The 24305-nt window shown below is 40.3% G+C and overlaps 3 protein-coding genes across 9 annotated transcripts; all 3 read left to right on the top strand.

Moving 5' to 3' along the window:
* ptgfr (prostaglandin F receptor (FP)) lies at positions 1–2340 on the top strand. The gene is made up of 2 exons (XM_028028532.1): positions 1–795; positions 1715–2340. Exons 1-2 carry the CDS (start codon positions 1–3, stop codon positions 2012–2014), a joined length of 1095 nt encoding a protein of 364 aa, XP_027884333.1. The 3' UTR covers positions 2015–2340.
* A 2586-nt stretch (positions 2341–4926) lies between these two features.
* btf3l4 (basic transcription factor 3-like 4) lies at positions 4927–9686 on the top strand. Of its 3 annotated transcripts, none has more exons than XM_028027418.1 (6): positions 4927–5012; positions 5320–5381; positions 6382–6495; positions 6589–6790; positions 7495–7554; positions 9369–9686. In XM_028027418.1, the coding sequence occupies exons 2-6, from the start codon at positions 5328–5330 to the stop codon at positions 9413–9415; spliced, it is 477 nt and encodes a 158-aa protein (XP_027883219.1). In that variant the 5' UTR covers positions 4927–5012; positions 5320–5327; the 3' UTR covers positions 9416–9686. The 3 variants fall into 3 exon arrangements, with proteins under 3 accessions (XP_027883219.1, XP_027883218.1, XP_027883220.1); XM_028027417.1 differs by lacking the exon at positions 4927–5012 and adding an exon at positions 5019–5132; XM_028027419.1 differs by lacking the exon at positions 4927–5012 and adding an exon at positions 5184–5240.
* Positions 9687–9793: 107 nt separating this feature from the next.
* zfyve9b (zinc finger, FYVE domain containing 9b) lies at positions 9794–23844 on the top strand. Of its 5 annotated transcripts, none has more exons than XM_028027410.1 (16): positions 9946–10130; positions 16129–16907; positions 17017–17116; positions 17197–17399; positions 18176–18287; positions 18790–18912; positions 19048–19203; positions 19310–19534; positions 19621–19703; positions 19840–19944; positions 20030–20180; positions 20584–20664; positions 20914–21076; positions 21251–21356; positions 21439–21618; positions 23189–23844. In XM_028027410.1, exons 1-16 carry the CDS (start codon positions 10067–10069, stop codon positions 23348–23350), a joined length of 2793 nt encoding a protein of 930 aa, XP_027883211.1. In that variant the 5' UTR covers positions 9946–10066; the 3' UTR covers positions 23351–23844. The 5 variants fall into 5 exon arrangements, 4 of the variants coding, with proteins under 4 accessions (XP_027883214.1, XP_027883211.1, XP_027883213.1 ...); XM_028027412.1 differs by lacking the exon at positions 9946–10130 and adding an exon at positions 14478–15103; XM_028027411.1 differs by lacking the exon at positions 9946–10130 and adding an exon at positions 15110–15861.
* Positions 23845–24305: the final 461 nt, after the last annotated feature.

Genomic DNA, 24305 nt, shown 5'->3' with positions numbered 1-24305 from the left:
ATGTCATCCAACGACAGCTCCGAAACCCGGTACAGGTCAGAGGTCAGAGGTTCCAACTCCACCTGCTGCCATAAGGAGCTGTCTGTCACTGCATCCGTCATCTCCATGACGGTGGGCATCTTCTCCAACAGCTTCGCTCTCTTCATTCTGATCAAATCATACAGTCGCCACCGCATCAAGTCCAAGGCGTCCTTCCTGCTCTTTGCCAGCAGCCTGGTGACCACTGACCTGCTGGGTCACCTCATCAATGGCTCCCTTGTGCTGCACGTCTACCGCTTTCACAGGAAGTGGGACACTTTTGACCCGCACGGCATCGTCTGCAACATCTTCGGGGTGTGCATGGTGTTCTACGGTCTGAGCCCCTTGCTTCTCTCGAGTGCAATGGCCGTGGAGCGCTTCATCGGAGTAACCAAGCCCATCTTCCACTCAGCAGTATTGTCCTCGCACCTCATGAAAAGGCTGCTTGGTTTCACCTGGCTGCTCGCCGCACTGGTGGCGTTCCTGCCTGTGCTGCTGAGGAGACCTTATGAGGTTCAGAGGTCCAGGAGCTGGTGCTTCTTCCACATGGAGCAGCCCAGAGACTGGCTAGATGTGCTGCTACCTCTGATCTTCTCCATTCTGGGTCTGCTGGCTCTTCTGCTCTCCATTGTGTGCAATACTCTGGCGAGCTGTGCCCTGCTGCACGGCAGGCTGCGCCACAAACACGGTTGCAGAGGCACATCCTACCACCTGGAGATGATCTGCCAGCTGCTGGCTATCATGCTGGTGAGCTGCGTGTGCTGGGGTCCATTACTGGTAAGCCCTTGCTCTCAGTGTGTCATTACTTAGCAGATTTGATGGGAAGAATTTCACTATTTCGTGGGAGCCAATGCAAAGAGCTTCATTGGTTACATATTTGTTGGTGTTTGAGGTTTTGAGAGTGAGATTAAAACCTTAATCAGTCAAAGTAAAATCCTGGGCTTTCCATTTTCTGTCTTTATTTTTTTAATTATTTTCTCACTAGGTTACGTTATTGTCAGAGTTATGGTATGCATGCTTATTTTATTTTAATTTCTTAACTTTTCTCTAATGTGATCAGGATTAAAATTATAGGCTCAAATATGCAGATATTGCCTCCCGCTAATATGTTCCTTAGCAAATTGTAGAGAAATGACACGCTATTTGTAGCATTAATCAAGTTTCTGTCTGCATATTTTAATGCTGCTATCAGAAACAGTAACACGCATTCAAATTGATTAGTTTCCTGGAATGGACCCAGCTTTTAAATGTAGTCCACAAATCTTCATTGTGGTTCAGGTCATGGGCATTTGAGAAGCTTAATGTTAGCCTGCATTACCCATTCCATTATATGTGTTTTGAGATTGTTGTCTTTGGTGACAGTAAAGTTGCTCCACTGTGGACAGAGACACTGGAGTTCAAGCATCTGTCAGTTTATGAGTGTCTTTAACTTCTGGAGGTTCCTGGGTTGTTCTTGAACATTCGGGTCAATCTCCTTTCACAAATCAAAGCTAGTCTGTGGATAGATAACTTAGTCATTGACAAAATATTAATCACAACGTCTTGCATAAAACAAGAAAAACGTAAGTTTTGCATAAAATGTTGATTTTTTTCATCAATTCTTTCTACCTTTCATTGGAATAACTGGCCAACAAACTCAAATTCAAGGTATTTTCTTTAGCTCTAGTATTTCACTTTGTATTATTCTGTGCTCCAGGTCCATGTGATCATTCTCAGCACCAGAGCTAAAGATGAACCGTCCAGTTTCAGTCTACTGACAACGATACGGATGGCCACATGGAACCAGATCTTGGACCCCTGGGTCTACATCCTTTTGAGGAAGGCGGTCCTGAGGAAAATCTTCATGTTGTTTCACAGCTGCTGGGGTTCAAAGCTTCACACCTTCCACCGCTGGCAGCGCAGCACGCTCGGTAGCTCGCGGGAGCCAAGCAAATCTTATTGCATCCGATACAGCAGACAGCCCCTGCCAGACACTGCCGTCCAATCCATCACCTGAACTTTGGCCAGAAAGGTTTGATCTGAAGAGAAAACAGGACCAGGATGTGGAAGAATTTGTCACTGGTTGACTACACAAGCGGCAGTGCAGTTCTGATCTGAATGACGTTGCATTTTAACATCTCATTGAGAATCGTCTTTGTTCCGTAAGTGGCTCAGAACAAAACTGTCTGAAATTTTTAGTGCTTAGAAGACATTTTGGAGGATTATTTCCACCACTTGTTGTTCTAGTGAAGCTTAATGTCTCTGTTTTGAGTGCAGCTCCAGAATATCATACCACTTTGCCGTGAAATGTGAATGAATGATTTCGGACCATACGTGCATGACAACAACAACCACTGATTTAATTTGATCAATATTGACCTTGTTTTTGATTAAAACATTTTGGATGTGAACATTTCTGCTTAATTCCATTACACAGAAAGGTTAATTCAATATATATATATACACATATATACATACTGTATATATGAATGTATATATATATAAATAAATAAATATACATATATATAAAAATAAATATATATATATACATATATACATACTGTATATATGAATGTATATATATATAAATAAATAAATATACATATATATAAAAATAAATAAATATATATATATATATATATATATATATATATATTCCTTTATTTAACCAGGTAAACCCCGTTGAGATCTAGATCTCATTTTCAAGAGGGACCTGGGCAAAAACATTTGCAGTACATAGCAACCTGGTTACAAGATAAAAACAATTAATACATATGCACAAGTATAAAACAATAAAAACAATTTAAAAACAATGACACTGTTCCATAGAATCTTGTTGCCTATCTTTAAGAACTGCTCGAAATAAGTCCAATGAAATCATTTCCGACATCTTAAGTTCAGACTGCAACTGATTCCACGCTGTGGGGGCCAACACACTGAATGCCTGCTTCCCTTTTTCAAATCCTGGAGAGTGAGCTGATTGATATAAGATGGCCAAGACTTTTTGTTTTGACCTTTATGGATTTCATTATAAATGGCTCCTGCTATTGAAGCCGTAATAAAATAAAGTCATGCAGACTAATTAGAGTGGTTTCTCGCATGTTGAGAGAAATGCTGCTCATTGAGCTAATAGAGCCCCACAGAACAAATCTCTCTCCACTTCTCTAGTGCATTTTTACAAAAGAAATGGTTGATTTTTGGGTAAAATGTTTTAAATGACTTACAAGCATTAAACTAATACATGTTATGACTTAATGTTAGTGTGATAGTTTTATTATCTTGATTACTTTATGAGCTATTGTTCGCTACTCTAATATACTAGCTGTAAAAGTCAGTTATGTCAACTGCAAACATTGTAAATAGAGGTTGTAAAATACAGTCCCAATAGCATAGAATACAATTTATGTGTATTTTATGTTAGATTTTAATTCTGTTCTTCTTACATTAAAATGAAAGGTGTTTAGCACATCCGTAAGGATGCCAGAACAAAGCTATCCACGTATACTGACAGGCTGAGTGAGGAGAAGCAGCTAAAAGGCTATGGAGGATATACACAGATCTACAGCTCAGGTGGAAGAGTCTATCAATAAAAACAATTATTAGTCATGAACTCTAAAAATCTCACAGTAAAATGCAACTCTCTGCAGGCCAAATTTTCCAGCAATGAAGTTAATGCGTTAACTTAGGTTCGGGAGCAGGGCCACGCCCAAACCACACCTCTAATCATTCTACTTATACTTCGGTCACCCATTCATCTCAGTTTGTTACATTTTCGTCAACCCCGCCCTTCCTCACCCTCTATCTATTTAATCTCATCCCTCTTCATTCATAACTATGCTTTGCTTCTTTTGCTACAGGTTCCGTCTGGGGGGGTCCTACGCGGGCTCGGAAAATAAGAAAACCATTATCCTTACATCTCTACATCCCTTCATCCCTATATCTCTACATCCCTTCATTCCTTCATCCCTTCATCCCTTTATCCCTTCATCCCTACATCCCTCATCACTACATCCTTTTATCCCTATGTCCCTTCATCCCTTCATCCCTCATTCCTTCATCCCTCATCCTTTCATCCCTCCATCAATGAATCTTTAAACTTGTATCTTTGTGGCATGGTCCTTGCTAGTGAAGTTTCAATATATAAAAATATGACATTACTTTGCATTATTTTATCAAATTAAAATAATAATAATAAAAAACAATACTAAGAAATGTGTGGCTGTCATGTGACAAAATGAAAAATTGAGTTTGAATGGTAGGGTAGAACTAGTGGTAGAAGTAATTATTGTTAACCTGTACATATTAAGAACCACAGTAGTATCACTTCAGCCTTTGCAAAGGGGAGAGTCTCAGTGGTGCCTCAGGACAACTCCAACTTGTCCCCCTGCAGAAGCCTGGTTTTATTGAAAGCGGGGTGGGGGTCAGTCATAAAACAGAAGCGTAAGGATAAGGAGTAGAGTGGTCTCTCTGAACTAGTTGAAACTGGTTTCTCAAAGAACAGCATGGTCCACCTCACCTTGTTTCCAGGCTGGAAACAAGCTGGATAATAAGTAAGTTATGAGATAATAACTTACTTATTATCTCATGAATAAGTAAGTTATCTCACTTATCCATGAGATAACTATTTGCAAAACTCTGACAATTATTGTGCATCATTAAAACATACATCAAGATAGGATCAGAAAGTAAAAAATGTAATATGAAATGAAGCTCTCCCACACAAATTTGCAAAGTTGAATAAAAATGTTAAACGCAACATCGGTAAGAGGCATGCTTTTTAATTTCTTATTTATATTTGGCCTCATTAGGAGTATACAGTGTCATTAAAACAAAACTCCAGTGTAAAATTCAGGTGTTTTACGAATCAAAATGCAATCGCTTTGTTTTTGTAATATGCTAAACGTCCAGTGGGTGTCAGCATAATCCCGATCTCAGGTCTCTATTACTGGTCGAAGAAGAACAGAAGACGCAGCTGTATGCTTCTCTGCTGCAAACATCTGGGGAGATTTCTGCAGGTTTGTTCAGATCGCAGCTTGTTTGTGTGAGCGGACTGTGAGGTTGTTGTTTTCTGGACGCAGGAGAGGACGGCTGTGCTGTTTGTTATGGGTTCATGTGTGCAGCTGTTGGACACGCAGGCTGATAAATTCACATCTGATCGCATCTGGCTTCCAGTTTACAGCATGTGTGCGCTTTTTATAGATCTGCTTTATTTCTACACGGTGTTCCTTAAAGGCAGAGCTAAGGTTGAAGCTAATCAAAGCAGCTACCATGTCGGTAGTTTTTTTTTTATGCTGCTAATGTCATTGTGTGGTTTCCTGGCAGGTGACAGCATGAATCAAGAGAAACTGGCAAAGCTTCAAGCCCAGGTGCGGATAGGAGGAAAGGTGAGCTGTCCAATTCAGACTGGTCTTTGGTAACGATGATATCTTAAAAACGTGTTACAAAAAAGCACTGAGAACTAAGAAAGAAAGAATGTTTCAGACTGTCAAGATGCAGAAATACAGTGCCTATAAAAGTATTCACTCTCTTGAATGCTTTGCTCTTTTATTGTTTTTACAAATCAATCACAATAAACAAAGTTTAGCTTTTTTTTGACACAAACTAAATTAAATATACCCCTTCCCTCTCTTGAATGTTAAAGTAAAACTAATTCCTACAAAATAATGAGAATCAAATAAAACACAATAAGGACATAAATATTCACCCCATTCGTGTCAATAATTGATAGATGCACCTTTGGTTACAATCACAGCCTGGAGTCTGTGTGGATGGATCTCAGTCTGGATCCTAAACTGTTGAAGCTCTGTCAGGTCATGGGGATAGGTTGTGAACATCCCCCTTTCAAGTCACAAATTCTCTTGGGAATCAAGGCGTGGACTTCGACTGGGCCACTCCAGAATATCCACCTTATTGACTTCAAGTGCCTTTGCAAACTTGTTCACACTGCAATGCAACTTCTTGTGGCTTTCATTCCACTGTGACTTCCTTCTTTTAATTTTCTGCAACACCCAGACTGGTAGATTACACAGCTTATGGTGTTTCCAACAACAGATTCTCCCACTTTAGCTATGAATCTCTCCAGCTCCCCTGGGTCTCTTGGCTGCATCGCTGATTAGAGCAGTCAATCATATTAGTCTCTCTGAAATTGAGGTTTGTTGTTTTTTTTGCCTAAATCAAGGCACCAAACAGATTAAGCATATTAAAATATTAAAGGTTTTAGACTCAGATTAATGAAGTAAAATCAGGTTTTGCTTTGTCATGCAAAACAATAACTGTTGCAGTATTCAAACCATATTCAGCCCCAAAAACCACGACTTCATATATATGTTTACACTTTTGCAAGTGGTTATATCATTGAAGAGCTTTTTTGTGTTTTGGTTTCAGGGCTCAGCGCGCAGGAAGAAGAAGGTGGTGCACAGAACTGCAACGGCAGATGACAAAAAGCTCCAGAGTTCACTGAAGAAGTTAGTTGTCAACAACATAGCTGGGATCGAGGAGGTACAAACTTTTACATTTCATAATAACCCGGGCAGCTTCCATTACTTCGCAGCATGCCAAACATGTTTAGAGATCATTCTTTCTCCGCTCCAGGTGAACATGATCAAGGACGACGGGACTGTGATCCACTTTAACAACCCGAAGGTCCAGGCGTCTCTGTCCGCCAACACGTTCGCCATCACAGGCCACGCTGAGACCAAGCAGCTGACAGAGATGCTTCCCAGCATCCTCAGTCAGCTTGGAGGGGACAGCCTCAGCAGCCTGCGGAAGCTGGCTGAACACTTCCCCCGGCAAGGTGGGTGCAGGTCGAGCGAAAGATTTGTGTCTGTAGCTGTTGGTGTGGAGAAATAAGTAGCTGCCTAAAATGTTGACTCGTGGATATTTTGTCATTCTGAGAAGAAGAATAAAGTGGCACAAATGTGTTACCAGGTTAGATTGCTTGATCATCTAATTCTGGGAGGGATCATTTTATCCAAAACCTTTGAAAGAATCTCCGTCTCAATAGAGACGAGATGGTGAGTGCAGCAGTTTAGGGGATCTTTGTCCAATTTCATCTAATGAATACATAACTTGCTATGGACTCGTCTGTTTATTGGAAAAAGTGATCCACCTCAGCAAGTTACTAGATGAGTTATAAATATATAGTGACAGACTGAAAAGTAAGAAGTTATTTCTTCATTATCAAGAGTGTAGCACATCAAGCCTTATCTTTATTACTGGAATCACTATTTTTGAACAAATCTTTGATGCCGCTGATATGCATCCAGTCATTAAGATTGTTCTCATGTTCATAATAATTACATTTTGTTCTGAAACTAAGATCTCCAGTCTGTTTTGTACACAACATGATGAGCTATATATATATATACATTTAGAGACTCAGTAACAACAGGTTCTTGAAATAAACCTTTCTGGTATTTGATTTACCACAAGGGAAATGTTAGTTTTAAACTATGAAAACATAATTGGTTTATGTTTTGGATTTTTATTCTCTCTCAGCTCTCGATGGCAAACCTCCAAAGCCAGAAGACATTGAGGAAGAGGATGATGAGGTTCCAGGTGTGTTCTTTGTAAATGTCACAGTTGTTTAGAGACTCTGTAAGCAACGAAAATTCAGTCGCGCTTGCTAAATCTAATAGAGTAACTCCAGTGCACAGTGCCAACATTGTGTAATTTAATCTCAGTACAAATCCAAGTGTTCTGTTGTGACCTCTGAGGTTTGTTAGAGAATATTAGAGAACAAACAGAGTCAGGAAGACCGAGGATCACAGCGGGCAGCTCGGGGAGAAAGTTGATGCCGAGTTGGGTTATATAGCAATGTCCCAAGCTTTGATCGCCTTACTGAGACCTGTTTAATCTATCGTCTGAGAATGGAAAGAGTACGGCACAACTCCAGACCTACTCGGACGCGTCCATCGACCTAAACTGAAAGACCTGGCAAGGAGATCATTACTTACAGAAGTACCCTAAAACCAGTAGCAAATTGGGCGGAGCTGCAGAGGCCTACAGCTTAAGTGAAAGAACAACTAATTGTAATTCCACAAATCTGATCTTCATAGAATAGAAGGCCATAAAGATCATTAAGTCCTTGTTGGCAGTTTACCATAAACCATGCTGGGTCGCAGAAAACCTCTTGAAACTAGTTGTAACTCCAGCACATGCTCTCTCGTTCCTGCTCCTTTGCCTTGTATGGTTGAGTCCTCAGCATGTTTAAATAATGTTATTAAAATTAATCATAGAAGCATTGTTCTGTATTAGTCCACCCATGAACAGGTTTTTCTGTTTAACCAGCAATGTCAACAATTGCACTAGGTGGAAGGTCCACTTTTATGATTGCATCCAGCAGAATTTATTTGCACCCACTCATAAATGCACAGCGCCTATACTTTTAGATGATAAATTGCAGCTGTTGGCTTTGAAATAAATAAAATGTTTTAGCCATCCATACAATTTATCTACCGTATGTGAGCTTATCTGTCCGTCTGTGAAAAACTACAGTGTCTGTCAGCCACACTAAAACCATTTCCGCCTCACAGAAGATAAGCACCACTTCTCTAAATGAAAGAACTAGATGTACTTCCTCGGGTGTCGCTGGATTCAACAAACTCCTGGCAGATTCTGTTCATGTTCAGCTTGTCCAGTCCCCCGAAACCGACATTACAGACAACAGGATGTGCCTCTAGACCTCTCAGGTCTTCCGGTTCTGGTCTGCTCTGCATCCCCAGAACCAGAACCAAACGAGGAGAAGCAGCTTTCAGCATCTATGCACCACAAATTTGGAACAAACTTCCAGAAAACTGTAAAACAGCTGAAACACTGACTCCCTTTAAGTCTCGACTAAAAACCCACCTGTTTAGGATTGTATGTGAAACGTAATCAATTACAAATTTAATGATGAAACTTGACTTAATGTCGTGTTTTGATTGTTGATTCTATGTTGCATTGTGTTTCTGTGTTTGATATGATATAAAGCACTTTGAATGCCTTGCTGCTGAAATGTGCTATACAAATAAAATGTGTTTTTGATTTTTAGAAACAAATATAAAATGTCAGTAAGATGTGAATTAAGCTTACATCTGACATTAACATTCTGACATTTTTGAAAAATGTCTCCTCTTTATTTCTTCTCTGCTCCTTCATCTGTTTTTTACTTCGTCCTTAGTGATCTCATTTTTGTTTTCCTCCTCGCGATCCTCCCTTTGTTCTGTCCTCCTCTGTCTGTTTTTCTTCTTGTGTCCTCCTCCGTATCTTTGAAATATCAATACAGCACTTGGAAGTTTGTGGAAAAAATGCGAACATGTTGAAATGGTATGAATGCCACTGCAAAGCATCAAAGCTGCATAAATAACAGTGTATCTGCTCCCGTGTCGCAGATCTGGTGGAGAACTTCGATGAAGCTTCAAAGGACGAGGCAAACTAGCGCAGATGTTGATGACCTCGTGGACTGGGCTGGACCGAGAAGAAGCAGAAACGTCTCTCTGCGTTTATGTCGCCCAGGCATTTCACATATCACCAACAATCCCAGAGACTTTTCTACTTTACAGTGGCCCACCGAGTCAGGCTGGCGTGTGGAAAACCTGGCTTAAATCTCACCACCTTATTGTTAATCATCGTGACGATTACAGGTTATACACAGAAGGTCTTAAAACAGTTATGTTTGTTTATGGCAAAATAAATGTGACAAACATTTATTTATTTATTTATTTTTTACATAGGGCTATGTGGTGAATGCTGAGACGTTATTAACCTCTTTTTCCTCAGAGGTTTTGTGCTTTTGTGTGCTTATGCTGACTTGCTGAAACAGCCTGACAGATTGTGCACAAGGTTGGCATCTATGCACTGTTATCTTGGCTCGCACGCTGTCCTGCGGGCTGTGTGGACAGCAAACTGGGGAGGGACGTTTCCGCACACCTCTTGGATTTCTTCAAAGAGCTGCAGAGAGACACCGGGGAGGGGGAAAGATCTCTATGAGAGCGAGGGGGGGCTGTAAGACAGGAGGAGGAATCATCTCATTCTCTGCTTTTGGGTAGGCCACGGCTGCTTCCCCTGCACTCAGATGTAACAGAATAAGATGCTGAAGTTCTTCTCTGCCCGGGATGATGAGAATGAAAGCCTTCTAGGAGAAGTAACAGAGGGTAAGGGGCCGCGGGCATGCACGCATACATTTAAGCAGTTTCTCTGATGCTGCGTCGCAGGGTGATGATAAAGAACGCTGACACAGCATTGGCCGAGCTCCTTGACCGCATCGTTTCAAACATGCGTGTTTGTGTCCGCACCCATGACCTGTCCGGCTGGATGTGATGTAACCAAGAGGATGTCGCATTGCCGCCGGCCGGTGTTATGCCCAGAAATGCATGCCTGCCGAGAATTGCATCCCCTGTCGCGGGAGCGCGCATCTTTCTAAACTCTCGCATTTTAATGAGGAAACGGACTGAAATATGACCGAAGACGAAACTTTTAAAGATATTCGTAACAATATCACGTTTCTTAAACATGTCAGCCTTAAAACGGTGGGTTTTATATCGCAGATTAATTGAAATAAATACGGTTTTTACACATTTATTGAGACAAATGAGTCGAACGTTTTTCAGTCCGTGTCTGAAGAAAATGCTCTCCGCATTTGGTTTGAAATTTCCCGATTTTTCTTTTAACATCATATTAGCTTAAAGTATTACAAAACAGAGGCCCATTATGTAGAACATTTTATATCATGCTTAACTGTCTAGCATATTAATGTAGAGGGGATGCATTTTAATGACTGAGCCTGCCAATATTTGTATCCCCTGTCTATTGTTGATATGAAACGTATAGCAGTTGCACAGAGAATAAGTATCATTACGTAGAAAAGGTGAAGTCCCTCTTAACTCTTCATTTCTTCAAGTTAGCAGAGGGATGCATTTTCTGGCATAGCAAATTATTACCTTGCCAATACATGTAGGCCTTATATATTTTCCACAAATATAATTCTACTGATACAAAATGTATACCAGCAGTTCATAAAACAAGTGTGATTGTATAGAAAAAGTAATTTCACTCTTGACTCTTTATTTCTCCATGTAAGCAGGGGATGCATGTACAGCAAAGCCTATTATTAGCCTGCCAAAATATGCATGGCCTCTCCATGTTCTTCAAATATTATCCTATCGATATAAAACCCATACCAGTAATTCATAGAACATCTCTGATTATGTAGAAAAGGTGAAATCCCTCTTTAATTCTTTATTTCTCCATGTTACCAGGGGAAGCATTTTTTTGGCAATATGGATGTCGAGCCTGCCAAAATATGCATGCCCTACCTATTTTCCTCAAATTTTATCCTATTGCTATGAAATTCATACCAGCAGTTCATACAACTACTCTGATTATGTAGAAAAAGTTATTTCACTCTAAACTCTTTATTTATCCAAGTTAGCAGGGGATGCATTTTTTGGCAATATGGATGTCGAGCCTGCCAAAATATGCATGCCCTACCTATTTTCCTAAAATTTTATCCTATTGCTATGAAATTCATACCAGCAGTTCATACAACTACTCTGATTATGTAGAAAAAGTTATTTCACTCTAAACTCTTTATTTATCCAAGTTAGCAGGGGATGCATTTTGTGGCAATATGGATGTTGAGCCTGCCAAAATATGCATGCCCTATCTATTTTCCTCAAATATTATCCTACTGATATAAAACTTATACCAGCAATTCATAGAACAAGTGTGATTATGTAGAAAAGTTATTCCACTCTTAACTCTTTATTTCTCCATTTAACCAGGGGATGCATTTTACGGCAAGGCCTATCATTAGCCTGCCAAAATATGCATGCCCCCTCTATTTTCCTCAAATATTATCCTATTGCTATGAAATTCATACCAGCAGTTCATACAACTACTCTGATTATGTAGAAAAAGTTATTTCACTCTAAACTCTTTATTTATCCAAGTTAGCAGGGGATGCATTTTGTGGCAATATGGATGTTGAGCCTGCCAAAATATGCATGCCCTACCTATTTTCCTAAAATGTTATCCTATTGATATGACATTCATACCAGTAGCTAAGAGGATAAGTGTAATTATGTAGAAAAGGTAAAATCCCTCTTGACTCTTTATTTTTTCAAGCTAGGAGGGGGCATGCATATTTTGGCAGGCTAATGATAGGCTCTGCCAAAAAATGCATCCCCTGCTAAAGAGGAGAAATACAGAGTTATGAGTGGAATAACTTTTTCTACATAATCACACTTGTTCTATGAACTGCTGGTATAAGTTTCATATCAATAGGATAAAATTTTAGGAAAATAGGTAGGGCATGCATATTTTGGCAGGCTCAACATCCATATTGCCACAAAATGCATCCCCTGCTAACTTGGATAAATAAAGAGTTTAGAGTGAAATAACTTTTTCTACATAATCAGAGTAGTTGTATGAACTGCTGGTATGAATTTCATAGCAATAGGATAATATTTGAGGAAAATAGAGGGGGCATGCATATTTTGGCAGGCTAATGATAGGCCTTGCCGTAAAATGCATCCCCTGGTTAAATGGAGAAATAAAGAGTTAAGAGTGGAATAACTTTTCTACATAATCACACTTGTTCTATGAATTGCTGGTATAAGTTTCATATCAGTAGGATAATATTTGAGGAAAATAGATAGGGCATGCATATTTTGGCAGGCTCAACATCCATATTGCCACAAAATGCATCCCCTGCTAACTTGGATAAATAAAGAGTTAAGAGTGGAATAACTTTTCTACATAATCACACTTGTTCTATGAATTGCTGGTATAAGTTTCATATCAGTAGGATAATATTTGAGGAAAATAGATAGGGCATGCATATTTTGGCAGGCTCAACATCCATATTGCCACAAAATGCATCCCCTGCTAACTTGGATAAATAAAGAGTTTAGAGTGAAATAACTTTTTCTACATAATCAGAGTAGTTGTATGAACTGCTGGTATGAATTTCATAGCAATAGGATAAAATTTGAGGAAAATAGGTAGGGCATGCATATTTTGGCAGGCTCGACATCCATATTGCCAAAAAATGCATCCCCTGCTAACTTGGATAAATAAAGAGTTTAGAGTGAAATAACTTTTTCTACAAAATCACACTTGTTCTATGAACTGCTGATATAAGTTTTAAATCAATAAGATAATATTTGAGGAAAATAGATAGGGCATGCATATTTTGGCAGGCTCAACATCCATATTGCCTCAAAATGCATCCCCTGCTAACTTGGATAAATAAAGAGTTTAGAGTGAAATAACTTTTTCTACATAATCAGAGTAGTTGTATGAACTGCTGGTATGAATTTCATAGCAATAGGATAAAATTTGAGGAAAATAGGTAGGGCATGTATATTTTGGCAGGCTCGACATCCATATTGCCAAAAAATGCATCCCCTGCTAACTTGGATAAATAAAGAGTTTAGAGTGAAATAACTTTTTCTACATAATCAGAGTAGTTGTATGAACTGCTGGTATGAATTTCATAGCAATAGGATAAAATTTGAGGAAAATAGGTAGGGCATGCATATTTTGGCAGGCTCGACATCCATATTGCCAAAAAAAATGCTTCCCCTGGTAACATGGAGAAATAAAGAATTAAAGAGGGATTTCACCTTTTCTACATAATCAGAGATGTTCTATGAATTACTGGTATGGGTTTTATATCGATAGGATAATATTTGAAGAACATGGAGAGGCCATGCATATTTTGGCAGGCTAATAATAGGCTTTGCTGTACATGCATCCCCTGCTTACATGGAGAAATAAAGAGTCAAGAGTGAAATTACTTTTTCTATACAATCACACTTGTTTTATGAACTGCTGGTATACATTTTGTATCAGTAGAATTATATTTGTGGAAAATATATAAGGCCTACATGTATTGGCAAGGTAATAATTTGCTATGCCAGAAAATGCATCCCTCTGCTAACTTGAAGAAATGAAGAGTTAAGAGGGACTTCACCTTTTCTACGTAATGATACTTATTCTCTGTGCAACTGCTATACGTTTCATATCAACAATAGACAGGGGATACAAATATTGGCAGGCTCAGTCATTAAAATGCATCCCCTCTACATTAATATGCTAGACAGTTAAGCATGATATAAAATGTTCTACATAATGGGCCTCTGTTTTGTAATACTTTAAGCTAATATGATGTTAAAAGAAAAATCGGGAAATTTCAAACCAAATGCGGAGAGCATTTTCTTCAGACACGGACTGAAAAACGTTCGACTCATTTGTCTCAATAAATGTGTAAAAACCGTATTTATTTCAATTAATCTGCGATATAAAACCCACCGTTTTAAGGCTGACATGTTTAAGAAACGTGATATTGTTACGAATATCTTTAAAAGTTTCGTCTTCGGTCATATTTCAGTCCGTTTCCTCATTAAAATGCGAGAGTTTAGAAAGATGCGCGCTCCCGCGACAGGGGATGCAATTCTCGGCAGGCATGCATTTCTGGGCATAACACCTGCCGGGTCTCGATTACCGCGTGGCAGGGATGAAAGCTGTTTCGCACGTGTGTGCCGAATGCGTCACTGTCCCGATAAATAGAGCGCGCGAGGAGCGAGATGCTGCGGCCGCTTTCAGTTTTTTTTTTTTTTTTACACGGATGCTTCTCTGTCTGCAGCAGGAGCGACACCACCGGGCCCGTTTCCCTTTCATTAAAGCTGCAATGCAGTTTGAACCGCTGGATTAGTCATTTAATTAGCCTTCAGCTGAGACGGACGAGCTCCATCATCAAACAGAAATCTACTTGCAAGTATTTCGCCAAAACATTTTGTCAATCCTATGGGTTGACTAGAGCTGTAGTCTGCTTGACGTCCTCTCATGCGTCGATATTTGCAGTTCAACGAGCCATTAGAAATCGAATCGGTGATTGGTTGCGGCTGCAGAAGGTTACAAAAATTAATGAATCAGGGTAGAGAGAAGGAGGAGCTTGTATCACTGGTTTGCATATACAGATAAAACCAGATATTTACATGCGTTGTATAAAAGCACAGCCTTTTTTGTCCTCAATTTTTTATTTGTTTTTTTACTTCAACGTCAGCCTTCAAACATTTGGGAGAGCCTAGATGATGATGATGATGATGATGTCATGACTTTGGTAGGTTGAGTTGAGTAGAAGCAAGTCTTTTTTTCCCCAAATCAACTCAGACACTATAACTTACTTGCATGACACAGTGGGAAAACCAAAACAAACCAGACAAGATATCAAGAAGGGAATTGTGACTCCACAAGTCTTATTCAGCCACGGGTAGATTTTCCAGATGCCTAAAGATGCCCTGCTTCGTTCATTTGTTCAAACAATTATGTGGAAACAGTTATGCCGTTTTGGAATGGAAAATGTTTTGTATCTCAGAGCTGGATGTTTTTTTTAGTGCAAAATGTGTGCGTCCTAACTCACCAAAAGAAAAGTAAATGATGACGATGTTGGCTGAATCAAGTAAGAGAGTGCCATTACTTCCAGTGAAACAAGACTTGCTCCGGCATGGGATGAAATGCTACCTGGAGAAGACGAGACCTTTAGTCCAAAATCAACATAACAAAGCCAGGCTTATTTTGTAAATGTGTCAAGGAACAAAGAAACTAATTTCGAGTTATAGCCATGCATTTGAGAGAAAACTCACAAGCCTGAAAAAATTGAGCCAACAGTGAAGCACTGGGATGGCGGTATGTTTAAGTATTTTGCTTAGAAAATAACATATGGAAAGAACATCATCTGAAAATATTAAAGTAACATTGCAAGATATCTGCTTCTAGTAACCCTATAGATTGAAGACCAAGTTGGACTTCACTTTGAGAACACTACTATGCTGCCCATCTTGTTTTCCTGAATTTCAGCATACCCCTAGAACCTATGTGGTGAGAATCAGCTTTATTGGCAGAGATTGCTACACGATATTCAGATTTTCATTTAGAAATAATTTAAACAATGTTTTGTGCAACAATTTTCTCCACAATATTTCACTACATTTTGTTGATCTATCACATAGACCAACAAAGAAAATACACTAAAGTTGGTGTTGCAATGTGATAAAAACGTGGAAAGGTTCAAAGAGTATGCATACTTACACACAGTACAAACAGTCAGAGACAAAGACACGCCTGTCCCCACTTTTGTCTGAGCAGATGAAGGAGACAACCCATCTCTTCAGGACTCCAAGCAGCAGTGGCTGAACAGACCTTGCCTACTGGTCCTCAAAGATGGTGACATGACCAAGCCTGGACTGAGCTCCAGTCAACTCCGACCACAGTCTCCCTCCAAAGCCTCCTCAGATGAGACAATCAGAAGGCAATGTGGGCAAAAACCACTGGAGCGTCCAACCAAAGCAGCATCACAGTCCCAGCTGGAGGAAGGCAGCTGCACTGTGACCACCATCTCCACATGGGGTGATGATGACCCTTCTAACACCCTGGTTTTGAGCCCCGCCGAGGCCGCCTGGCCGGAAGAGGGGGATCAGGTGGAAGGCGTTCAGTCTCAAGTTCTCCCGTCCAAAGAGGAGTCTGTGATTGAGGAGAAGGAAAGGGAGGAAAGTGGGTTGGAGCAGGCAGAGCATTTTTCCAGCTTAGATGAAGCTGCAGCATCTTTCGCTTCTTCACACGAGAATCCGTGCATTAGGACTCGGGAGTTCAGGAAGGTCAAATCTAAAGGAGGAGCCGAGACATGTGGAGGCAAGACCCAGGGAGCCGGTGAGGACGAAGCAAAGGGGAAGAATGCTGATCCTCCAACAGATCCTGATAATGACTCCCAGATGAGCCCCTCTGGAGTTCTACCTGAGGATCAGGGTGACGTCCTGGGGGAGGTGGCTCCGGTGTGGGTTCCTGATGCTGAAGCTCAGGTCTGCATGAAGTGTGGGACAAAGTTTACATTTACCAAGAGGAGGCACCACTGCCGTGCCTGTGGCAAGGTGAGGGCAGTTTGATTTTACTCAAAAGTTCAACATTTCCTTTGTGATAATGAAGCGTGAAGTGAAACACAGTTAGTGACGTGTGAAACGAATGTGTGCATGTTGGCAGGTGTTTTGCGCGCTCTGCTCCAATATGAAGTTTAGACTAATACATCTGGATGGCAAGGAAGGAAGGGTTTGTGTGTCCTGCCATTCAGCCCTCGTCAAGAGTAAGTAAAATACCAATGTAGTTGTGCATCAAAAAAAAACAAGGAAATGCACTACCAAAGTGTTATGTCTTCTCCTACAGGGACTCCTCCGAGAGGGAAAAGGAGGGTGTGGTTTGCAGATGAAATCCTCACTGGCCAGCAGTCTGAGTCTGCTCCAGCCACACCAGTGAGAGGACTTACTTTCTCACCCCTGATGAGGCGGGACTTGGGCGAGCCTGCTAGAAGTCCTGCTGGTTCACCACAGATCAGGAGAACCTTAAAACCACACAGGACAGCAATTAATGTAGGTTTAAAAGATGAAAAACATACCCAGATACACACCAGCCTAAAAGAATCTAATGTTGCGAACACAAACATCAACGTATTTCACTGGGATTTGATGTCATACACCGACTTAAATGAGTACATAGTTGTGAAATGATTTAACTTTTTAAAACCTTCCTCCCACCTGAGCAGTGGATCTCTGCGACTCCTCCACAGCTAGCAATGGCCTATTTGCTTCTTTCCTGATTAGTGCCAGGCTCCTCATTTTGTTGAGTAGTTTGATCACTGCTCTGTAAAATGTTGAAATCATAATAGTTTATTTTGACAACCTAACCTTTCCCTAAACTTCTTGACAGTTTTATCTCATCTAGAGTGACTTTTAGGCTTCATAACACTGTTTGTTCAGTAATATTCTCCAACAAAATAGCTGTATTTTTACTGACACTAGATCAGACAACTTTATTTTTTATTTAGCTATGCATTTTATTTAGGGCTATCAACATTAAAGGGGCTCAGTACAAACACATGTGATATTTTATATTTTCCATTATGAAAAAAATATAAAAGCATTCACCATTATCCTTCTTCTTCACAAATACACACTACTTGGTGTGGTTAAGAAAAACATAAGTCTATTGTTATAAAATTAGAAAATCGGAAAAAGCTGATTTTGCATGACGAAAAGCTTTGCCATGCAAAGGTTCGAGTACCTTTGCATGGCACTGTGCCTACCTGTAGTTTCTTTTACGGTGTAAATACTTCATAGATTGCTCATCTTTTTTAATGTGACTTTAGGAGGCATGTGGTCCTCATGGCTGGGGCCCCACAGCCTTAGTGAGCAGCTCTGCCAACCTCATCCCCTTAGACGGCCTCCCGCCCATCCTCACCTCTACTGGAGTCAAAGGAGGTGAAGTTTTAGCAGCTCTTTTTTCTTCTGCCTCTGCTTCTTTTATTACTGCGCCCTGCAGTGAGAGCAAACAGAGGAAATAAAATACGAGCTCTATGCAAAGCAGGGAGAATAGCAGCAGGTGAAAACGTGGAGCTCAATGTTCGGCTGGATGTCCGTCTTGCTAACAAAGAGAAGATTAAAAAAGTAAGAACAGAAAAAGTAGAAAAGTTAAGTCAGCAGCTGCAGGATGTGCTTGTAATTTAATTTTCAAATTACCTTCTGCTGGCATCAATGTGTCATACTAACAAATACTTTGGGTAGCGGGGACATTTATACCCTGTCAGGTGTGCATTAACCCCTTTCTATCAATTTTTTTTTCTGTTAAGAAATTTAATTACATTATCATTCTTCAAAATGATAATAAACTGATCAGGGGAAAAAAATAAATTAGGAAGAATTTAGGGTTTATTGGTTTGCAGGGGATGAGATTACAGTCATGTGACGTTTTTTCCCCATTCAGATTACACCGTGGAGGAGAAGCCCTCTGAGATGTTGCTCATTCAGGAGCTGGAAAGCGGCCGGCCAAAGCCACTGGTGTTTGTCCTCAATGCAAACCTACTTGCTATGGTCAAACTTGTCAACTGTATGTATTTGTTTTCCTTTTTCTTTCTCCATTTTGAACCCCAAAATAAAATGTAACTTGCATATATGAAGTTCCTCATCTGCCTTAGAAGCGATAATCCTAAAACTTAAAGATGTTATCTTAAATGTGTGATAGATGTCAACAGGAAGTGCTGGTGTGTGACAACGAAGGGGATGCATGCTGTGGGCCAGGTGGAGGTGGTGGTGCTCCTTCAGTGTCTGCCTGAGGAGAAAAGTTTCCCCAAAGACATTTTCAGTCACTTCCTCCAACTTTACAGGGACACCGTGACTGGTAGGACGATTAGGCCAGTCATTCTGAATAGCGAACATGGCTTTCCCCTCAAGGTATATGCCTTGTCATAATGACTCGGCTGAACTTCAGTTCTTTGTTTCTGCAGGGAAGGTTGTAAGGCACCTGTCGCTCTTCCTGTTTGGCAGCCGATTCTTAGGCAGCGAGGATCATGCAGGCTTCATGTACGTTTGCTCCACACTTCAGTCGCTTCAAGGTCTACCTCTGCCCAATCAGCCCTACCTCTTTGGCCTGCTGGTCCACAGAGCGGAGGTGCCGTGGGCTAAAGCCTTTCCCCTGCGCCTCATGCTGAGACTTGGGGCAGAGTATAGATGTGAGCAATGCCACTCTGTGACATCTTCCAGCTGTAATGTGTCAAGTTTCCCTCTGAGTCATTCACGTTTATTTCTGTTTGTCCAGTTTATCCCTGTCCTCTGTACAGCGTGCGGTTCAGGAAGCCCCTCTTTGGGGAAATAGGTCACACCATAATGAGACTGTTAGTCGTGAGTATAGCATGTTGCAACGGCTTTCACTTCTTACAACACCGGATTTACCAGCATCAGGGGGAAGTTTGGTGTCATAACTTCTGCCAAACTTCCCATCGCAGACACTGACCTCTTTATACTTCCTGTTTTTCAGGACTTTAGGAATTACCGCTACAGCCTACCATTAGTACCGGGGCTCACTGTGGATCTAGAGGCTCAGAAGACTCTCATAAACATACCGACTACCGGGTATAATGAGGTATAAAGACTGAGCCTCAAAAGAAAATGTATACATATCTATGCCTTGATTGTTATTGTGGGCTTTTTCTGTTCCCTTTTCTCAGTTAATGAAGGCCATAAACAAGTCCAATGAACATGTGCTGGCAATAGGGGCATCCTTCAATGAGACAGGAGATTCCCACCTCATCTGTGTGCAAACCGACGACGGCCAGTACCAAACCCAAGCTATCAGCATCCACAACCAGCCTCGCAAAAGTAACAGATCATTGAGAAACCAAAGTAACATTATCAAGACAGTATGGACTTTGTAAAAGGATTTTACTGGTTTTAAATAGTTTTTACCCTAACTGTCTAACCCAATTAACGAGGTATAACTGCTATAGAAATTATTAGTGTTGTTGAAATCGGAACAGAATGATTGATTATTCTCTTTTTTGTTGTTGCAGTACTAAAGTTATACACTCTGTAACATTAGTTCTTTTTTGATACATTCACATTTTAAAAACAGCTTAACACAGAAGCTTAAAGTCAGTATTTTACTTTTAAAGAAATGTGGCTGCAGTTTCAGATCTGTAACACCAGAGGGCACAAAATGTTTGATTGTTGCATGATTTAAACATTTGCTCTTTTCTTTGTTTCTGTCTTTTTCTCTTTCTAGTTACTGGATCGTGCTTTTTTATATTCAGCAGCGCCCTGAAAGCCTCGGCAGGTTGCCTGGCCAAGTCCAGCATCGTAGAGGGTACGATATCTAGTGATATAAGAAGGGAAGCACAAAACATTTGACCTGCTCACAGGACATTTCTAATCCAACATCCTACCTTTAAACTAGGATTATTCAGAATATGATGCTCTTTGTGTGTGTTTTGTGTGTGAACAACTTAACAGGCTGTCAGGAGTGTGTTGCTGCCTGTTGATGCATGTGTGGCAGCGTGTCCCCACTCGTGTCTGTTTGTGTGTTTTTCTTGTATTGCTATCCCCTTCTCCTTAGATGGGCTTATGGTGCAGGTCACCGTGGAGACCATGGTGGAGATCCGCCGGTCGCTCCGGGAGATGAAAGACTACACCGTCACATGCGGGCGGCTCGACCAACCAGAGAGCCGGGAGCTTGTCTGTTTACAGTGGGTGGAGGAGAAGTGCACTGTGAATAGGGGGTTGGTGCTTCCACCTGTTTGAAGCTGAGCTCAGTTCTACAGAACAATACAAGTCAAAATAGAGTCAAAAAACTAATTAAGATGTTTCATTATTTGTATCAACAATCCAGGACTTCAATGTCCAGATAAATAGTTCCTATATGTTCTGGCTTAAGAAATCGTTTTGCTCCGCAGGGTCATAAGCCCCATCGATGGGAAATCCATGGAGTCCATCAGCAGTACAAAGATGTTCCAGAAGTCAGAACACAAAGAAAATGGGAAGATCATCCGCTGGACAGAAGTACACATTAAAACACAACATGTGTGTGTTCTATCTGAACCATAAAGTCTCTTTAGCATGTATAAAACCCTCTGCTGTCCAGGTGTTCTTCCTGGTCAGAGGACACAATCCCAAGAGAGGAGTGACCGACTCCGCCGAACAGAGCCGACTTACAGAGCGCATCGCCCGGGCATTTTGCCTGGCATTGTGTCCACACCTGAAGCTGCTGAAGGAGGACGGCATGGCTAAACTGGGGCTGCGGGTCACTTTTGACTCTCATGAGGTCAGAAACTAATGAGTGTGATGCTATGGAAAATGCCTCTGATGTTGTTGCCCACTGTTAACCTTAGAAGATTTTTATGTTCTGACATCTGTTTTTCTGTTAAAATCTGTAGCTTAATACAGATGTGGACAAATATGCTGGCACACCTGGTAAAGAGTTTAAAAAACCCCTCAAGTAAATCGAAATTTTGTTGCAGTGACATAACCTCACAATTAAAAATAATAATAAAAAATACTAACCCTTAATTTTTAATTTCCAAACCAATTTAAGAATGTTTATTAGGAAAATTTCCAAATTGCTGTTGGTGTCCCTGCTGCCATTAAATAGTAATAGTAAACATAATCTTCAGTAACGTTTCACAACCAGTCCTCTTTTCTATAATGTCAGAATCCTGTCTTACTCTCTTTTATTTTGCTAACCCCACAGGTTTTCTCTAGGACTGACAGCTGGTGTTTGAAATATCCATAAATGAACTGTGATTGTCTGTCTGATGAACCAATTCTGTGTTGATTTGGTTATATCTTCTAGATGGATATCATGTTGAATGTTTTTTATTTAACACATTGTATTTCAGAGAACTTGTGTTTCACTCTCAAAAATTCCTCCTGGTATTTTTAAAAGAAACATGCCGGCAGGCAGCATTACATAACACCAGGTTTCATATGAATTAGGAAGGCAGCCATGAAGACATCAGCTTGTGAGCATAATTTCTTGTAAATGATAGAGTGGCTGCTGGTTGACTAACCTACAATTCAAGGGCATTATTTCAAACCCTTGAATATCTCCGCTTACAGCCCTTTTTGAATGAACACATCGGTAAAGTTTAAAGTCTTACAGTTGCTTCGACACACATTTTCAATAATAGCGTGTGCCAATAATGTAATCATTTAGGCATGTCTGATTTTGCACACGGAATATTAAAAGCTGCTGAGTCTGTATTTTTACGCCTTAGTCTTTGAGTCTTCAACTTGCATCCAATTTTCTTTTCTTCCCGCGAGATGTCATGATTTTTTACTGTGCAGCCAGGAGAAACACGCGTGCAGGGCTCATTTACATCTACTGCGGTGTTTAAAAGGAGGCATGTCAAGGCAGGAGTCTGCTAATCCCACATATGCTGTCAGTAGCAAATATGAATAATCGCCACATGTTTACGTTTTTTGGCATATAGATGACATAAAATGTTCATTGTGACCAAGCTGTAACCCTGCTGTAGTTTTTTTTTTAGATATTTGTGCCACATTTTCTCTATCCTGCTCACTCTGAGATGGTTAGATAAATATAGATCCTCTACCAGTTAGGAGCCCAAAAGCTAAAAGCCTCTTTATTGCACCACATTTAGGGAAGCAAGAAGTAGTGGATAAATAATTAAAAGTTTCTACTAACTTTGATCATCTTAGATCAATATAAATGTATACAAATGCTTCAGGTACATTTATTTTCACCTTGGGTTGAGTTGAAGGGGGAAAGCATGCAACCTTTCACTCACATATTGCTAATCGCCAGGTTTCTTGCACAATCTCCTTTATGTGACTGCACTAAAATTAATCAGCAGCTTGTTTTATAATTCCAGGTGGGATTTGTGGCTGGGAGCAATGGGCAGCCTCTCCCAGCCCAGTACCTCAATGCCCTGGATAGCGTGTTGATCCCAGTCATCCACAGCAGGGGCCACAAGAGGGGCGAACAGCCTTTAGTGATGGAGCTCATCTTTTACATCCTGGAGGACATCACCTAAAGCACGCCTGCACTCCTAATAATTAATCTTCTAACTCAGACCACAGCTCCATCTCGCTCTCCATCATGAACATTAATTTCCACCAAAAGACCCAACCTGGATCACATCCAGAGCCAGCAGGCATTTCAGCTATTCTTCACAAGAGTGAAGTGGTCTGACTCTTAGCTTCATCTAGCTCCACCCGCTTACAAAAAAACCTGCATGATGGACCATTGGAACAAAGTGCAGTTGCTGCACTGTAGTTGGACCTCATTTGCTTATGATTTTGCCTTTATGTCTATGCTAGGCCTTCTTATGGAGAAGACATTCAAAGTGGGAGCTGAATTTAACCCCCATGACCTTAAAATAATGACTATAAGAAATTTAATGTAGAAGATATGTAGCCATTTTACACACACTGAATGAATGCTTAAAGAATGTTTTCTTACTGCTTGGGTTTTAATGAACTATTCACAAAGAGTAACGTCTGCTTGAAAATAAACCTGGAACGTTGACTGTTTGCAGCTCCTTTCATATCTTACATTTTGGCCAAACCACTAACTTTATACAAGAAAGTGAATTTTAGATGGAAATGTTCTTATTGTTTGATAACCTAAAGTTAAATATACATAAAAAAAACTAGTTAGTGTCACATGTTATGTGAAATGTAAGCATTTGCCTTTTGAAAAGCTCAGAAAGGTATTTCCAGATTGAAGAGTTTAATAGTTCAGATTTCCAGAGGTGAAGGTCTGAAAGGCATTTCTAAGACAAAAAAAAACCTTTCAGAAAGCTTTTGAAAAAGTGGAGGATTTGTCACACAAAAGTCTGCAGATTTTAGTTTTATTTGATGTCACAGCAATGTAAAGCTACCTCAAAATGTTTGACACAATGCTGTATTAGCAAAATGTTAACCATCAATGTTCACAAGAGAATGTTGGACAGATGAGTTTTTCTCATCTGACCAGCTGTCAGCTTC

This window comes from Xiphophorus couchianus, chromosome 9 (genome assembly GCF_001444195.1).
Source record: "Xiphophorus couchianus chromosome 9, X_couchianus-1.0, whole genome shotgun sequence".
NCBI classification, from domain to species: domain Eukaryota; kingdom Metazoa; phylum Chordata; class Actinopteri; order Cyprinodontiformes; family Poeciliidae; genus Xiphophorus; species Xiphophorus couchianus.
Note: the sequence above shows the minus strand (reverse complement) of the source record. Positions and strands in the feature narration are given on the sequence as shown.

What these genes read in the sequence shown, in the direction of transcription:
- ptgfr (XM_028028532.1), top strand. Translation starts at nt 1, where the DNA reads ATGTCATCCAACGACAGCTCCGAAACCCGGTACAGGTCAGAGGTCAGA. An exon ending in TGTGCTGGGGTCCATTACTG is followed by an intron (nt 796 to 1,714) that starts GTAAGCCCTTGC and finishes TCTGTGCTCCAG; the next exon opens with GTCCATGTGATCATTCTCAG.
- btf3l4 (XM_028027417.1), top strand. Translation starts at nt 5,108, where the DNA reads ATGTGTGCAGCTGTTGGACACGCAG. An exon ending in TGCAGCTGTTGGACACGCAG is followed by an intron (nt 5,133 to 5,319) that starts GCTGATAAATTC and finishes GTTTCCTGGCAG; the next exon opens with GTGACAGCATGAATCAAGAG. An exon ending in AGAGGATGATGAGGTTCCAG is followed by an intron (nt 7,555 to 9,368) that starts GTGTGTTCTTTG and finishes CCCGTGTCGCAG; the next exon opens with ATCTGGTGGAGAACTTCGAT.
- zfyve9b (XM_028027410.1), top strand. Translation starts at nt 10,067, where the DNA reads ATGCTGAAGTTCTTCTCTGCCCGGGATGATGAGAATGAAAGCCTTCTA. An exon ending in ACTGCCGTGCCTGTGGCAAG is followed by an intron (nt 16,908 to 17,016) that starts GTGAGGGCAGTT and finishes GCATGTTGGCAG; the next exon opens with GTGTTTTGCGCGCTCTGCTC. An exon ending in AAGTGCACTGTGAATAGGGG is followed by an intron (nt 21,077 to 21,250) that starts GTTGGTGCTTCC and finishes TTTGCTCCGCAG; the next exon opens with GGTCATAAGCCCCATCGATG.